An 18,650-nucleotide genomic window follows, 5' to 3' on the forward strand; every position below is an offset into this window, starting at 1 on the left:
TTAATCACTGGGGATATCACATACAGAACTTTTGTGAAATTTACGTAACCCAAGTCAAAAAGCCTTTGACCCTTTCCACAGAAATCTTCAGACATACCTCATGAAATTATTTCAGAAGTTACACGTACATCCTAATCCTTTACCAATTTATGTGGCAAAACCATTCTTCGATTTGTTTCCAAGGGGTTGTTAGAATTAATCAAAGTGGGGATTTTTGCAGAAGGCTTTTTGGGAATACTGAAGCAGAAGGAAAGAGTTCAGCCCAGGCAATCAGCCGCAGACCAGCAAAAAGGCTGCCAGCACAAGCCAGATCTGAAGGAGCAAGCAAGAGCCGTGGTGTTGCAGAGTGTCCCTGGGCACACACATAGCCGAGCAGGCAGGCAGGAAACCCAAGAGACACCTTTGGAGACCATATTGATCATTGGAGAAGGAATTTTGTGATGAATGCCCTAGTGCACCAAAATGAGATGTTATTAATTTCATACAATGCTGGGGTGAAAAGCTATGTCTTGTATTTAAACATCTATGGAATGTTAAAGGAAAATAATTACATTATTCCCTGTATCAAAGTCATCTTAATCGTCACAATCAGCCCAAGTCTGCAAAATACCAGGCACTCCTCCTCAGATCCGGTGGATAAGTTTGGCCACTGGTGCCCTATTCAAAACCAAACCGATCAAAGTGAAGTTCAACAGAAGGCAAACCAATTCCAGCCAGATCAAGCTTGTGCAGCCTACAAACTGGAGAGCAGGTAAATCCATTGGGATATCCTATTTCATCAGGATCGCAATGCAGGCTCTGATAGTAGCTTACATGGATGTGCCACTTGACCCTTCTGCATTTTCTTTGTCTTAACTGCAAAATGGGAATTCTGTCATACTCAAAGCCCTTTTCACATCTATGAGTGAGACTGTCTTTTAGCTATGGCTACAGCCACACCACAATGGCCACATCTATGCTGTGGCTCACTCTGAAACATCAGCCCTCAAAGGAGGGATGTTGCTCTTCCACTGAAGGATTTTAATATTATTTTTTTTATGGTGGTGGTAGTACTTCCATACAGAGGTTTCCCAGTTCTTTGTGCATCAGTTCATTCTTCTGCATCCACAAATTCACCATTTCCAGTTTCCAAAAACAAGATCTGTCTCTTCAAGACTTGCAAAGGAAGACCTCTAATTTTCAGGCAAGCCTTAAATCATATTAGACGAGATCTTGCAAGCTTACAGTACAAGAGTGCTGGTCATTATTAGAGGTCTCATAGGGATGCTGGCAACCATGAGCACTCTAAGCATCAGTAGTACTCACAGGATTTCATCCACAGCATTTTAACTTTTGTTGATTTTTCACACTGATTTATTTCCCTAAAATCCCCTCCAGCTAAACAAGTGACACTTTTACCCCTCCTCTTCATCTGTTTATTTTTGTTTCACATACAAACAAAACCTCCACTGGCAACAGTAAGACAACACACGAGAATCTAACTTGACTGCAAGATGCCCTCAGAGGAGAGAACTTAATTAGTTCAATAGGACCAATGCCTGCCTCATGCTGATTTTGTTTCTCTTCAATCCATCCCTTTCCATTTGTGCCATCTGTTCTTGTAACCACTTTACCTTTTCTGTCCGTAGCAAAACATTAAACTCAAAGTAGACATCACCTGGATATGACAGCACTAGTAGTCACATTCCTCCACTTTCTGATCGCAGGACACCCCAGACCACTGGCAGAAGCCCAGCTGGGAGCCACAGCGCAGCCCAACACAGCACCGCTCAACCCACTACTGCTCTACAGCAGTCCTGCTCTTACACTGCACTCACTACTGAATATTAATAAAGCTTGATTAAAAACTCAACAGCAATCCTTAGTTAGAAGGAACTCTCTGTGTTCAAATTTCAATATTGCAAAATCCGGCTTCCAAGGTGTTCCTGAATGTAACACTGTTCAGGCTGCTACTTCCACTGCTGGTAATTCCCTCCCAAAACAACCCCCTCTCTGTTTTTATAGCATTTCAGTGAAGAAGAATGAGGTGTAATCTCAGCAATTTTGTCAAAACACAAACCTGCGATAACTAGAACTACTGAAATAAATGGGGGGAAAACTGGAGTGGGATAGGGTTCAAAAAGTTTTTTTAATAAAAACATAATTAAAAAAACTGTACCACAACCCACACACAAAGCAGGCTGAAAGCAAGATGAAAGGAATACAACAGCATTTCCTATACCATAGATAGGCAAAATGTTGATCTAAAACAGCTACCTAATTAGGAAACACTGGGGGATATCCTGCCCCCAAAAGAAAATAAAAGAAACCAAAACTTACCTACACACTTCTCCCTTTTCCTCTCTCTCCGACATCTTCACTATTATAAACACACTCCCAAGGTGCCAGACAGCATTTTTAACTCCTGAAGCTAGTGAGCTCTTCCCTATGAAGACAACGCTTCAGTCTAAAGACAGACTGAGCTCCGAGGATGTGAGCATGGGGGAGGGAAACTTCAATATTACAACCCATCCATCAACCACTTCTATAAAGCGCTTTTGTTCCAAGTTCATACTTAGCAACTCAAGGTCAACACTGATGTTGGAAAATGCAAATCGTAAGTCAACCCAGACTTTCACCCTTCCGTGTCTTCTTGACCTTAAAGGCAGACAAGAAACAGACAAAAAGAAATCTTAGCTACACGATTTACTTATATTAAAATGTGTATCAAGGAATAAAATAAATTTAAAAACAACTGTGGATTGGCTTCTCAATCTACACCATTAATGATACAGATTGGAAAAACAAAATCATGATATATGCATTTAGGATACATGCCTTTACTTTGGTTTTCTTACAGTTTGGACAAAGTCAATCAGTTATTTTCACCTGGTGGGGGCTTTCTTCTTTGGGGTTTTTTTTGGGGGGGTTGGTTCTTGGATTGGGTGGTTTTTTTTTTTGTTTAGTTGTTTTTCAGTTTTTTTTTTTACTTTAGTGGGGTGTTTTGGTTTTTTGGGTTGTTTGTTTTGGTGGTTGGGGGGGGTTGGCTTTTTGGTTTGGGTTTTTTTTTTTTTTGAGACAGACACACACACACACACAAGGTTTGATTGAAAACACCATGGGGAAAACTAACAGGTTTTTAAAAACCCAACTTCTTCCTCTCTGGTAAAAAACAAAGGAACACATCTCTATTAGCCTTTGGCTTTAAGAAGTCCTGGGTCAGATGTGAGCAGCCTTAACAAAGAAGAAAAATAGTAGGTATTACGAATAAGAAGCAAGCGTTTGATTGCACTGCAGAAAACAGGATGTATTCCACAGGCTATAACTATTCTCCTTAGAAACACAATAGGGGGAAAAAATTGAAATAATTCATTATACTTAAGGCCAGACTTTTCAGTGAACCCCATTTTTGCGAGGTTCCATAGCAGAAAGTAGAGGTGCCAAATACCTGAGATTACAAGCTTATCCAATGGATATTTCCCAGAGGCGCTGTAACAAAAATCAGTTTACATATACAATACAAAGATGGTGTAAGACAAGAGAACTCTGACACAAAACTGTGATCCAGTATTTAAATCTCTTAATTTTAGGATGATCTGGTAGTCTTTAGAATTGTTACCTCAAAACTTCTTAAGGTTTTATGCCAAAAGCTTACATGTAACATCTTTCATATGGGAAAAGTCCTGCCAAGAGCTTTAAATATAGATTTATCGAATGCCAATTTGGCTTCCTCCATGTGAATTTGGACACTTTAACAAGAATTTATGAACTTCCATCAGAAAAAAAAAAGTGACTGTGCAATAATAGTGTGCCATCCATATGTGTAATAGGTTATGTAAAATACCAGATAATCCTGCAGTCTAACAAAAGCATTTAAAATAAGTTATTTCTCTCCAATAGCTTTATTTAGCCCTTAAATCACAAGTTTCATTTAAAGCACCATCACACATACAAAGTCTTGGTGATTAAGTCAGCCTAAAAGGGAAAGATAAGAAAACGTGTTTAATTAGCAGCAACTCAGGATACCAAGGGACTACTTCATTTGATCAACTGCTGCTGTGGATGATGAAACGGGTGTTTCCCATAATTCTTGTTGGAGTTCACTTGCTTGCCCCAAGCAAGATGAAAAACAGAACTATATGGTATTTTTTCTAACGTGCTTAATAAAGCTCCCATCAACAAGAAGAAAAAAAAAAAAAGAAAAAAAAGAAAAAAAAAAAGAAAAAAAGAAAGGGTACTGTATTAACGTAACCTAGATCCTACACAGTTTCCGAAAACCTAGCCAAGAATCTTTGTCAGAATTTCAAAAAGAAGCCGCTGCTGAAATTCTTAAGCATGCGGAAGGGTTGTTCAGGACTCCTCCTGCAAACACTGAATGCTTTTCACTGTAAGAGACATTGCCGACAGTATCTGTTAAGGTGAGACACTGGAAACAGTTTCCACTATCTCCACCGGAGAGAGTTTTGATCTTTCTGAGATCAAGTTTATTACCTTGCCTTACCACAGAAACAGCAAGTATTTTTATTGAGAGTATTAAAGCTCTTCCAAAGCAGCACTGCAAGTTTAGTAGTGCTCAAATAATTATAAGTAAAAATAAATAATACTAAAAAAAATTGTAAATTTTAAAATGTGATGTTTGGCTGCCAGCTTTGTTACTTGATTAACTAACACCTTCCCTTATCCATCCTTTTTCAGATAAATGTGCTAAGGCATTGACCTAAGGCCACAGAGAACCCCTGTTCTCTTGATCCAGTTGTCCATCTTAGATACAAATTAGCAGCCTTCTTGGATGACCTCACAGTAGGAAGAGTATATTGGTGTTCCCACTAATAATGCTTTGATAAGTCGCAATAAGCACAAACTGAATTACAAGAAACTCCACTTAAAAATAAGGAAAAGGTTTTTTTTTACTATGAGGTTAGTCAAACACTAACAGGTTGCCCAGGCAGGTTGTGGATGCTCTGTTCTCGGAGATATTCAAAACACCAACTTCGACGCAGCCCTCAACACCCTGCTCAAGCTGAGCCTACTGTGAGTTGAGGGCTGGATTAGGTGGTTGCATCCAAAGGGCACTGGTCAGCAGCTCAATGTCCAGACAGAGATCACTGACAAGTGGTGTCCCTCAGGGGTTCATACTGGGAGCAATATTGTTTAATATCTTTATCAGTGACATAGACAGCGGGATCAAGTGCACACTCAGCAAATTTGCAGGTAACACCAAGCTGCGTGGTACAGTTGACATGCCTAAGGGAGGCGATGTCACCCAGACAGACCTGGAAAAACCTGAGAAGTCGACTTATGTGAACTTCATGAGGTTCAACAAGGTCAAATGTGAGGTCCTGCACCAGGGTCAGGTCAACCCCTGATACTAATACAGATGATGGATAAAGGTACTGAGAGCAGCCCTGCAGAGAAGAACTTGGGCGTACAGAGGGATGAAAAGCTGGACACATCATCAATACAAATGATGGATAAAGATGTTGAGAGCAGCCCTGTGGAGAAGGACTTGGGCGTACTGAGGGATGCAAAGCTGGACACGAGTCAGCAGTGTGTGCTCGCAGCCCAGAAAGCCAACCGTGTCCTGTGCTGCATGAAAAGAAGCGTGGCCAGCAGATACAAAGAGGTGATTCTGCCCCTCAGCTCTCATGAGACCCCACCTGGAGTGCTACATTCAGCGCCGGAGTCCTCAGCACAGGAAAGACGGGAACTTGTTGGAGCAGATCCAGAGGAGTGCCACAAAAAATGATCAGTGGGATGGAGCACCTCTCATATGAAGAAAGGCTGTAAAGAGTTGAGGTTGTTCAGCCTGAAGAAGAGAAGGCTCCAAGGAGATCTTATTGCAACCTTTCAGTACTTAATGGGGACTTATAAGAAAGATGGGGGACAACTGATTTAGTGGGGCCTGTTGCAACAAGACAAGGGGTAATGTCTTTAAATGAAAAGACGGTAGATTTAGACTAGTTATAAAGAAGAAATTTTTTATAATGAGGGTGGTGAAACACTGGAACAGGTTGCCCAGAGATGTGGTAGATGCCCCATCCCTGGAAACATTCAGGGTCAGGCTGGACAGGGCTCTAAGCACCCTGATGTAGTTCATGTCCCTGCTCATTGCAGGGGGTTGGATTTGATGACCTTTAAAGGTTCCTTCCAACCCAAACTACACTGTGATTCTATGACCTCCAGAGGTGCCATCCCACATCTGGGATTCTGTGATTTCAATGACCATGAAGAGAGTGTTTACCTTCAGTTGCAAAGCTTTCAATCCATGATCTTTGGTGACTGCTCAAGCAGCCTCAAGAACTTTTTTTTAAAAGTTTCATTCTGCTCTAACTCACAGTCACAGCTTTAACAGTAGCCACCAAGGCAAGGGGGAGAAATCAAAACGGGTACTGCAGCAAATGGCACACACAGTTCAAGCATCTTTTATAACACCCTCTAAGTGTTAACTGGTATCACGCAGGACTTCCAGGCTGAGTGATGAGAAAGACTCTGGTCACATCAGTGTTTGCCTACAGAGTGCATACAAAGCCTGCTATTTGGTAGTACCTGCTTTTTGTCAGTCATTTTTCCATTTTTCCATTTCTGTTAAAAGGCGAGATATTCAGGGGTTCTCCCCAGGAAGTTCAAACTTCTACTAGAAAGAATACCCATGTTTTATTTTGTGTTCAGAATTAAGTTTATTCATATTTTATTTTTATAAGCCACTAACAGTAATCTAAATTAGGAATACCATATGTGCATAGACATAACTAGTGGCAAAACCAATGGAGCACAAACACCAAGCTGACAGGAGCTCAAATGAAGACAAGCTTTTGTCTACAGTGACCTAATTCACTTTTCTACCAGTTGTGCTACACAATGCATTTAAATCATTTAAATATTTGATGTGTTAACCTGCAGCACATAATCCCCACGTACAATGCTAAATTACGTACTCCTCACCCTACCATTTACAAGCTGTAGCTATTTCCATACCGCAGCAAGTTTCACAATTTGTCAGCAAGGCTACTAACTGTAACAGTGTTTTGTAAGGAAAAAGATACTGTATTTTGTGTGTTGGGAAATGGGGTGGGAGAGGAAAATATGCTCTGCTAGAGCAACAGGGTCAAAACAACATGCCTCAAAGAGCACTCCCTCCCATGTTACATACCACGCTCTTCCGAGGGGACATCACAAATTACAGAATTCAAGCCAAACTCAGCAACGAGTGGGAGCAAGCAAGATAGTAAGCACTGCAGATGGTTTTGGTCTTTGTTACCATCAAGCAGACACAATGTCTCTAACAGATATGGAACAAACAAAGGCTTACGAAAAAACACCAAGAGCTCTGTGTTTTTGTGGTATTCTGCACCTCAGGCAAACACTCTGTGGATTTCTAATTACCTGTTCTTCCTTTAGACCTCAGGAAGGCCCATAACTATTGTGAAACTTTGGGTTCTTCAAAACAGACCTTTTTAAACCACGCTTAACTAAATTGCCGTCTTCCAGCTTGACTTGTATGTGTCAAGACTAGACTCTCTTGGGGCAAACAGCCTCGTATTCAGAGTTAAATCTGTCTTGTGGCTGTGCTGAATAAGTGCTTTCTAATGTTTTAAGGAAATTTGTGATTGCAAGTTGGCCAACATGGCAGTTTCACCTTCCTTCAGGATAAGCAGGCACAGCCTCCCCGCTGTCTGCGCAGGGGACTTGCTGAAGGGCAGCCCTGTCCTACCGCCAACCACCAAGACAAGGCAGGGCAAGAGAACTGGCTCACACTCACCTCTCCTTCTCCAGCTTTCCTGAAGGTGAAGATCATGATTATAGATTACAATTCCATATAATTTATGATTATTATATAATTATAACTGCAACTATAATTTCATAATCAACTGCAATAATCCATTTACATTTCAACCACCCTTGTTAAGATCATGCTTGTCTACCCAGGACAAGGTAAACCCTACACGATGCTACCTGGGATTTCAGCAAGCACAGAGGCAGAGCCGCTTCAGCACTCGTTGCACAACCTGGGCCAAGCCCAGCTGCAGCCTGACAGGGTCAGGGCCCCCCCCCCCCCCCATGGGGCTGCTCCCCGCAGGGCTGGGGCTGTCCCAGCCTGCCCAACAGGACTGTACATGCTCCCTACTGCGAGGGCAGCAGCCAGAGATATGGGGAAGGGTGTTGGCCCTGCAAAGATCAGTTGCTATACCAGTTTCCCAGTATCTTGGCTTCCATCATGCTCCTGAACACAATTGATACAAAACCTTTCTATTCCCCAATTATTGCCCTTCTATTTCCTACCCTACCTGCTCCCTACAGCATGCATTCAGCTGCACAAACAGACTGTTAGCGTTGAATTTGCTTATACCTTATAATACTCTTGATCTTCTATCAGATACACGTGCTATGGAAAAAAGCTAGCAGAAGTAACCATGCAGCAACTACCTACCTTTATTTTAATAGAAGGAAACACTTTAATGCAAGTCTTAGGAAACTGCATCCAAACTAACACACCGAAGCATATTATGAACATCCATATTATCAATTTTAATTCTTTTTCTCTCCCATAACACATGTAGAACAAACTTAAAGTTTTTCTTCATGTTTAAAATGTTAAAGTTCACAAAATAGGGGCCTCTATCTTTCCAATACTACAAATCAAAATAGCATAAAGGAACTATATCCATATACTTCATTGCATTGCTGTTCATATACACATTATCATATACTTCAATCTTATGAGTGATTATTTCCAGAAATACTTCGATTCTTAGACTTCTTCAAAGAAACATTTTCCATGTCTAGTACATATGTTGGGGGGGGCGGGGGGGGAATTGTTCAAAATGTGATATAAAAGGATTTCATTTGCATCATGTCCAGAATGGGGTCGGGGGTGTGGATCTTGCTGTGTAATCAGTTAAGCTTTGCTTGTGCTATCTTTCTTCTAAATCAAAAAATCAAGTACCACAGTTAACAAAAAAGGGAATGTTTTAAATAAGTTTTTAAGAGCTTGTTTCCATTTCCTGGTAGTTGGCTTCTTTTTTCCTAATTGAAAATGTTTTAAGTTCTTTTAAGGACAATGTGGCTAACAACACTTTGAGGTTTTCTTAACATTTGAAGATACTGCATTAACCAAACATCATTTGGTTTTTCAAGCTACTTGAGCAGATTCAGTTACTCAGCATCAACTAGATATTGAACAGGAAGGGAAAGCCAACACCACTCACTTGGGAGTGCTTTCCTCCCCTACGACAGAAACAAAAGGTGCCACTAAAGATAACCCACAAAACAATCCTCTCAGGTCCTGCTGAGCTTCCTGTAAGCAAACTCCATCTGTTGCCAAAAGCCCAAACTTGCCAAAGTAGAAAAGAGAAGACAGATGTCTGGTTGCCAGGAGAAAGACTAAGCTTGCTTTCTTACTCAACCCCAAGCTATTGAGAAAGCTTACCAATGTAACAACCAGAAGAACACGTAAGCCAGTGAGGGGCAATATTTATCCCACCACTTAAAGGTTGATGAGAGCTCTTCTGTAGCCAGCATTTTGATACTAAAAAGGAAAAAAAAATTGGGAGAAGAAAGAAGAGCATTCAAGTACAATACGTTACTATATAGAATATTCTGGAGAAGTCTCTTCATTTTCCACTTGGGACATTCAGCCAAGGGGGTGGGGGAGAAAAAAACCCACCACTATCACTGTAACTCAATATGCTTGTAATCTCTACTTTACCATTGTTCTATTACAATTTACATTAGTATTTATTGCTAGTAGAAAAATTAAGTGGCTCAATTCTTCAGATAGCATCCACAGTTTCAATTTACTTCAGGAGGCATCTGTTATTGTCTTAATCTCTGAAAAGTAGGAGCTAAATTGATTTTTTTAAATTACAATCTTAGATTAATCAAAACTTGCTTAGTTAGACTACAGTCTGATTACAGTAAAAGGAATATCCAATCAACCGACTTAACAGACCTACTGGTGGTCAAGATGTTCAATTTCAAATTAAAACAAACTTGCTGCTCACATGTAGATCAGGGCAATTAAACCTACCGAACTACTAAAATGTCCTTCAAAAAGTGTAAGAACTCAGCCACAGATACACATTAAAGCAAATTCCTTTGAGTGGTTTTTTTTAATTATTATTATTTCAAGTAATACCTGGATACTCTTACTTCCATCACTCTAATGGTGTAAATGGTTTTGTTCTTGGTTTATACTCCTGTAGCAAAGCAACAGGCATCTCTGCATCTGGAAGAGGAGCATTAAAAATGAACAAAGGGACACACTTGGACGGGATTAAGACTATTACTATGGCACTACTGATTGTGCCACAACTCCAGCTGGGAAGGCCTTACGCTGGGCCTAACACCAAGGGGTATGAAAGGAAAGGGAGAGGTGAAAAGGGATTGTCATGAGAAAGCCAGAAGCTCCATCAAATTCTACCCTTTCCTGTCTCTGCCTCCCATCCCCCTCACCCCCTTCCTCCAAAATCCTATCAGGCATGCACAGTGCCTTGTAACTGAGGAAGGAGAGATACCCAAAGTCACTTTTATCAGGCACCACATGGGTGGTGAGGTGCAGAGCAGACACTGAAACTGTCACACCTCAGAGCAGGCAGGACTGGAGATGGAGAGGCAGCTCTGGGCACACCTGGGGTGGGGAGCCTGAACAACTAAAGAAAAGGACGAAGATAAGAAGGAGAAAAAAAAAATAATAAAAAAAAATCAGGCCTTATCCTAAAAAGCGTGTAGACCAGTATCTCCAACAGGAAAATTACCAAGAGGAGTTATGGCAAAGCAGTTCCTCGGCACTGCCTCTCTCTGCAGGTGTAACTACCCTGCCTCCAGGTTGCACAGTGACATAAGCCCAACCACATCCACCAGGACCTTAAACACTCATATTCTAACCACTCATAACTCTCAGAGGGCAGCAAAATCTTATATGCACAATGCTGATTAAAGGACAAGGGAGGCAATAAATAAATAAATAAAAACAACCTAACTTAAACCACCATAATTCACAAATGACAAAGAAAAATGAACATGACAGCCTGAAGCCAGAAGAAGCCCTGCCCAACTAAAACATGGTATGATATAAATACAAACAACTTGCAAAGTCCACCCACATTAATCTGTGCTTAACCCACAGGTAGAAAGATTTTTTTTCTAGTCTCTTAAGTGGCGTGTCATCCAGGCTCTCTGGAGACTGCCATCCAACCAGCAGGTTTCCTATCCAACCTACAGCCCAGAACAACATTTAATTACCATGTTTAATTGATCTTGTTAACTGTTAGGGTGGACAGCTTTGATCTTGCCTGCTGACAGCTAGTTTACGACTACAAAAGAAACTGGGACTTTGCATAATTGCCAAGCCTTCAATGTGCATTTTTTAATGCCTTCTATTTCTCAATCTCCCTCTCTGTTTGTGCTGCACTAGCGCTCCTGATAACAGGAACCAAAGCACATGCCCTCATTTATTGTATTATTTATTTGAACGTGCAGGGGAAAAAAGAAAGATGAGGAAAGGGAAATTGCCCTTCCTTCACCCAGAAATACAGAAAAAGGCCAAGAATTACCATAGGAAATCTGGCCTTGGCAGTGTTCAGCATGGTATCCCATGGCTGATGGCAGCCAGCACCAAACGCTTTGGAGGAAGGTACAGGAATCACTAAGTACGTGTGGGATAATCTGCTCCCCATCCTCCTTGAAAGCCTCATCTGACTCTCCACTGATTAGAGGCTGGTTTAAATTCCAGGACTGAGGTTTTGAGGAATTTCAGTGGCTTTCCACTGTGTTGTTTTATGTTTGTTAATAGGTTCACCCAAAAAATGCCTCTTCTGCAGCAACTTTGTATTAGCAGCTTAGGCGAGAAGCCCACAAGACCAAGATTACTAGCTCGCACTCAACCAAGCTGAGACTGTGCCAATACTAATAGGAAGAGAAACTTCTGAGGACATTTTATGTTACCCTAAAATATCTAGGAGCCTTCAAAATAGATCCTAATTAAAAACAACTAAATACAAGTATGTTTAATTCATTAACTACCTCTCCTAAACACCATTTTCCTGAATGATCAAGCCAATCGTAAGATCTACAGAAATAAATGTTCATAGGTGGTGTATAATAGGTTCTGAGCAATGTACAAAGCAGCTCCACATTTCAGCCAAGGAGTGTCAACTGTTTTCAAAACAGCGAGCCAAACCCTCATCAAACTGAATTCAGCTGGAGCTTTGCCACTCAGCAGGACAGCGACTTGGCCCACCGTCCCCATGGGAAATCTTTCTCTAACTCAGACTTTCTTCCTGCTTATTTCAGATGAAATCTCCTTTGAATCAGGTTGAATTTCCACAGATAATTAAGAGTTATAATGCTTCTGAGCAACAATCTGAATAATTACAATAAAGTAAATTTTTTTTTTCCTCCAAGGGGAACTTAGCAAATAACTGTTTAACATGGTTTGACCTTTCTGCTGAATGTTCATATTACACAGCAACAGAGAGAGTACCATTGTGCACGGTCACCTCAAGCATCTGCAGAGTATCATAGCCAAACTGTAGCTCACAGATAGCGTTAGAAGAGAATTTTTCACCTGAGAGTCAGTCCTTTCTCACCTAAGCTTCCTCAACAGCTCACCACGGTTTTGGTGGCTGGTTTGGGTTTTTTGGTTGTGGTGTGGGTTTTGTTTTTTCTCTTCTGGGAGGGTATGAGCTTTGTTTGGTTTGGGTTGTTTTTTTCCCTAAACCTTTTTCTAAGGAAGGTTTCTTCTAGTTATTACAAGATGACCAATGTCTTGTACGCTCTATTGTTACACCAGAAGCTACAGAAAGTCCAGAAGGTCAGCCAGCCCGTTCATCCTCCGCTTACTGCTGATACTGTCTCGAATACTGCTCACTTTTGGTGGCTGTGGATGGAGGAGGGGTTTCCCTAGGAATAAGCTGAATAAAGCTTCCTGTTCGGCTAAAGCAGGAAATGTGCTCCAGTACTGCCTTGCACACAAAGAGTGGAAAATACTTACTAAACAAAATAGCAGGAGATGAAGTGTAAACTGGATTGTCCTTCCATCATGCAGACAAATAGAAAGCCATACTCCCCATCCCCCCCCGCTCTCTTGCATTAATGTGCTTAAACTTGGGAAAAAATACATACATATGTATATACACCTTCTGCATGAACATCAAATGATTATGCTGTGCCTTTAAAACCAAACACTGAGGGATTTTAAACAACACTAATTAGGAGGTAGCATTTCCTCCCGCCCACAGGACCAGTTTCTTCTTCTTAGAATAGGAGGTACAACTGGCCAAACCCCATCCTACTAGTGGAGAAACTGAACCAGAAGTTGTCATTAGGTTAACCTCCCAGCATTTCTCTCAAAACATCTCTACATAAAGACTAAAAATAAATAGCATAGAAGATGGAAGGACCAGCCTTCCAGTCTGTCAGACCATTAGGAGTCACAGAAAAGAACAGCAATATTAATTTTGCATGAGTATCTGCAGATGGTAGAAGACAAATTTTAATGGAAAAAATGTCCACCTTCATGTCCTACAGAAAGTGACTGTTTAAGGCCTCACAGGGTTTCCCAAGAGCTGGCCTTGTAATTCATGCAAGATTTCTCTGCTGCTGCCATCGTATGCCTTTTGATGAGCTCTGATCACTTCAAAGAGGCACTTGTCCTCACCCACCCTGACATTTAAGAACCGAAAGTGATGAAAACAACATCACCTAATGCTAGGTCACAGCTACAGATGCACACTGCTAGAAGATGGAAAGCTGTTAGGCAAGTTCCATGGTGTAAAACACATTACAGCAGCTGGATGCTGGAAACACATAACAATACACCACGCAAAACAGCAATCACATAAGCTTAATGAAAGCCTGATGAAAGACTGTTAAAAAAAGTACTGAATTAATTAATTCTCTAGACGTGGCTAGTGCAGTTAAACTAAGGTCACAAGTACTGCATACTACTCTTGAATTCTATGAGCCACCTTGAGCCATTAGGGCCTCCCACCGCCATGTGTTATAAACCAGTCATCAGCCCCATAGGGACAAGTCTCATATTTTGATGTCCCTTATGGCACAACACCTTGCTCATCATGCAAAGCTCAAATACATGTCAGGAAAGTATTTTACTAAATGGCCTGAAAAATATCCTTGTACTTAAATAGTCAGGCACAAGTTTCTCAGTTGGAGGACATAAACAGAAGCTTCTCTGCCACCCTGAATGGGACATGTAAGAAAGCCAAACCAAACTGGAGAGAGCTGAACCATTCCAGTGAAGCTCAACATCAGTGGTGAACCCTCAAAAAAACAACCATCACTAAAAGTCACATACAAGTATAAGCTACCTTCAATACCCTGAAGCAGACATGAAATAAAAACTGAGTGCATGTGGCACACCAATACAAAATCTTTGGAAAGCCGGCCTCCCAGCTGAAGGCCATGGCAGGACTCCAGCCACTCTTGACAGCTGAGGAATTTTTCCCCCAGTACGGGCTGCAGAGAGGTAGCACCTACTGCAGTGCAGCACATCCTTAACCAGTCTGCCACACGAGAGAGTTCTTCCGCATGTGGTGCCACAAAGGATACACTTGAACTAATGGATTTGCTACAAGATACCAAAGAGTATAGAACAGAAGAGAAACAGCAGAGATCATTCATAACACATTTACCTATTGATACTCCAAAATGTATATCAAGAGCATATGGACCCTACACACACAAGGACACAGCATACAGTCAGACAAGCAAGCGCAGCCCATGACTGTAAAGAATGACTAAGTGAAGACAAAGAGCTTTGTTCTACCTGCTTTCCCTCCCTCAAGCCCCCACCCATGCTCAGCGAGGAGCAAAAACTAATGGACTGCTGCTATCCCAAAGATACTGCGTGGAAACTTTACTTTGAAACAAAATGACAATACAGTTTCAAAGTACACACTTTCCCAAGCACCAGGGACAAATGTACCATAGCTTGTATCAGCTGCCAGTTTGCAGCTACTTCCCCAAGAAGCGGTTGTGACCTAGATTTGAAGTTTGCTTGTACTCTTCTGGTCCTTCCTATATAAAGTCATGTTGGGATCACAAAGGTCACACTGGGACCTTGGGTTCCAAAAGCAAAATACTGTCTGGGCCCCACAAAGAGAACAAAATTTATTTGAGTAGAAATTGCCCATGATCTGAAACGCAGGTATACAATCTACCCCCTCGTCCTAAAAGCCAGAGCAAAACACCTAAGTCATCTGATACAGCGTCATGCTGCATCGGCCTGTGCACCGCAAGAGACAGCAGTAGTTTACAGTGTTTTCCTCACAAAAAAAAAAAAAAAAAAAAAAAAAAGTTTATGAGCAAATAAGAATCTAGTAAATGGGAGAGCAATTAGATTTGTTTACAATCCTTGCTGTTCTTACAGTCCCACACCAGCAAAAAGCTTCTTCCATGAAGCTTCTGTATCTGCAGAAACTGGAAGGAAAAGTCTCCAAACAAAGCCAGCATTATTAAACCGTTCTCTTTGTCTTGCAGAGATTTCCCTTTAATGCCAGAACAGGGTTAAACTTGCTGACAAGCCTTGACAGCTTGCATTATAGAGACATTCATGATGCTAACTACAACTGAACATCCCACCCAATCTCCTTGGCCAGATTACAGTATGTAGAAAGCATGTAGGAGAATTGACATGTCTTTATGTGCAACTTCATGTCAATATGCTTAGCCTACACATCAATTCCTTGCAACCGAAAGGCAAGTAAGACAACCTTCCTTTACGAAAAGGTTGTATTTAATGAAAAAAAAAAATCTGAAAGAAATCACCATTAATTCTCATTGACTTTAATAAACAAGATCTTTAAAAAGTAGATATTAGCCACAACAATGCAGCTGTTAAGTAGCAAAATTAAATTTGACAGCAGAGATGCCACTTACCAAATAATTTAAGACCAAATGGAGAAAGCCAAACATAAGAACTGTGTCCAGTTTCAGGAAATGCAATGACAAGCACAAAGATCAACAAATTAAAAACAATAACAGGCTTAGCTCAAAGACCTGAGTTGTAATTTAAAAAAAATATTAATATATAACTTGTGCAAGAGGATGACCAAGACAGAATACAGTAACTAAGTATCTGACACGTGTAAAATTCAGGGTTTGCACTCTGCAGCACTCGACTCACTTCACCCTTCCCTTCAGATGTGTTGCATCAGCACAGGGTATTAATTAGGTCCCTATTTAAAACAGATTAATAAATACTGCTTCCTATCAGTGCATCAATACCACCATACTGCAGGTATGCCCTATAACAAAACACTCTCATTTCAAGTCTGACTGCACCATGCCATGCCAAACTGACATAACTATATTGGCAGAAAAGGATATACCTGTCTTGGTGAGGAAGAAAAACTCCTGAAGTTTGTCAAGCAGTTACAAAGCACCCAAAAAAGTTATCCCACAACTTCAGCCTAACACTTACAGCTGTTCGGTAAGGTGACTGTTTCCTCCTTTGGAAGGACCATATACTGAAGTATACCATAAAGAATAATTCTGTAATGAAATAGGTGCTACCCACACAAGGTTCATACTCTGGATCGTATCTGTGAAAGGCCCTCCTGACCAATTTTGCTCATAAGTATGCCATACGCAAGGCAGGCTTTCTGCTTCCATTCAAAAGAAAACTGTTGGTGGTCCACGAGCAGCAACTCTGTTTAGGCCAGGCTTACACCTTCTACAGCTGCCACAGAAGTTGCAACAGTTGAAACCTAAGCTGATGTTGCAAACCATCTTTTTCACTTTGTCTGCGGAGAGCGAGACACACACAAACGAAACCGCATGTAGCAGATAGAATTTTTACGGGACCCCTTCTCCAAAGTTGGGCCAAGCTCAGAAAAAAACTTTTCCTGTAGCTCTGTGTGGCTGTACAATTAGTCGCTTCCGAGGGCCGCTTTACAGGCTCAGAAAGAAATTTAACAAGGACCTCCCCGTGCAGCCACTGCTGGGGAATCAGAGGCCGAACCTGGATGTCGCTGCTCCTGCCTCCGTATGAAGCCGAAACCACAAACTTGAGCTCAGCTCTGCGGACTGAGCAGCAGCTCAGGAGAACCGACAGACACAAAGCCAGCTGCAAAGCGTACCCAGGTTTCTGTTTACTGAGGTCTTCCCGTGCACATGCAAAAGAATTAACCAGGCATGTGGGCTGAACTGTCAGAATCACGGCTGACCCGACTTCTGGCGCCAAGCCGGCACAAACACCCCAACAACCCCCCCAGCCCGCCCCCGCATTACCGCGCTATCCCCCCGCGAAAACCGGCCCGCCCGCCCCCCGCCGCTCCGCTGCAGGCGCCCCCTCCCCGGTGAACTGAGACTTCTGCCAGACCAGACAGCGGCACTGGGGAACACCAGCGGCTCCCGGCCCCCGACGTTGGCACCTCCCTGCCCGGGCGGCAGCCGACGCCGGAGCCGCGGGGACGGAGCCGGGGCGGGTCACCGGGAGGGGGGCGGGCGGCCCGCGCTGCAGCCGGCTGCACCGGCGGGACCCCGGCAGGAGCCGCGGCCGCCGGCCGGCACCTGGACGCGGGGAGGGGGAGGGCGAGAGCGCGGCGTCGGGCTTCCCTCCTTTTCTTTTTTAAAGGAATCAATAAAGCCAAGCCTGGCGCGCAGACGGCCCCGCCGCCGGGCGGGTGCCCCCCAGCCCGCCCCCCTCCCAGCCGCCCCGGGCCCGCCGCCGTGGGGAAGGGTCGCACTCACGGATCTTGACTTTGCGGTGGTCGAGGCGGGCGAGGAGCGCCTCCAGGGCGCCGAGGCGGCGCTGGAGCCGGGCGTTGCGGTGGCAGAGGGAGTCCGCCTCGCTGAGGATCCCGCCGAAGATGTCGCCGGCGCAGCGGGAGAGGTCGGAGAGCTGCATCAGCAGCGACACCAGCGCGTACGAGCTGACCTGCTCCAGCGCCCCGAAGAGCGGTACAGCGCCGCGGCGGCGCCCGCCGCCCCCCTCCGCCGCCCCGCCGTGGTCCCCCGGCGCCGGGCCGCCCCGCTCCGCGCCGTCCCCGCCGGCCTCCTCCAACCTGCACAGCTTCAGCGGCTCCAGGGTCCGCAGGGGGAACGGCATCGCGGCTGGGGGACGGAGGGCAGCGCAGGGCACGGCGGCGGGGCGCGGGGGGAGAAGCTAGGCGTCCCCGCCGCGGGAAGCCTGCATCCGCGCAGCGGCCGCGGTGACAAAAGTTCGGGAAGAGGAGAGAGAGGGAGGGAGGCAGAATTAACAACAACAAATGAATCGGAGCGGGAGGGCGGCCGGGCTACGCGCTCCGCGGCCCGGGGGGAGCCGCCGCCGCCGCCTGGGCGGAGGGGGAGCCCCGCGCGGCGCCCATGTGCGGAGCGGCCCCGGCGGGGGGGGGGAGGGAGCGGGGGGAGCCCGGGGAGCCCGCGGCGGCGCTGCCCCGCGGCCGGGAGACAGGAAAGAGCGCGGCTTTCTCTCCCCGAAGTGGAGACTGGGGGGGAGGAAGCGTGGGAGGGGGGCTGGAGCGCCCTGGGTAGCGCCAAAAGGAGGAAAGGGAGAGGGGGACAGGCGGAGGGGGGGAGAGGAGAGCCCGGAGCAGCCCCACCTGGGGAACCCCGCGCCGTTGCAGGCACTTTGCTGAACGCACCAAACTCCCAACCCGGAAAGCGAGGGCTGGAAAGAGAGGAGGAGAGAGGAGGAGGGGAGGGAGGGT

General features: G+C 44.0%; 1 protein-coding gene across 7 annotated transcripts in view; it reads right to left on the reverse strand.

Annotated features, from left to right (window-relative positions):
• NHSL1 (NHS like 1) overlaps positions 1 to 18,266 on the reverse strand; it is a 187,514-nt gene extending 169,248 nt beyond the window's left edge. For 4 of the 7 annotated variants that reach the window (XM_037392011.1, XM_037392010.1, XM_037392013.1 and 1 more), the window contains exon 1: positions 17,692 to 18,263. In XM_037392011.1, coding sequence (XP_037247908.1) covers positions 17,692 to 18,049 — 358 coding nt within the window. In that variant the 5' untranslated portion in view covers positions 18,050 to 18,263. Of the gene's footprint in view, positions 1 to 17,691 lie in introns of all 7 variants that reach the window. The other 3 variants (XM_037392009.1, XM_037392008.1, XM_037392018.1) reach the window with 2 other exon arrangements.
• Positions 18,267 to 18,650: the final 384 nt, after the last annotated feature.

Source organism: Falco rusticolus, chromosome 6 (assembly GCF_015220075.1).
Source record: "Falco rusticolus isolate bFalRus1 chromosome 6, bFalRus1.pri, whole genome shotgun sequence".
NCBI lineage: Eukaryota > Metazoa > Chordata > Aves > Falconiformes > Falconidae > Falco > Falco rusticolus.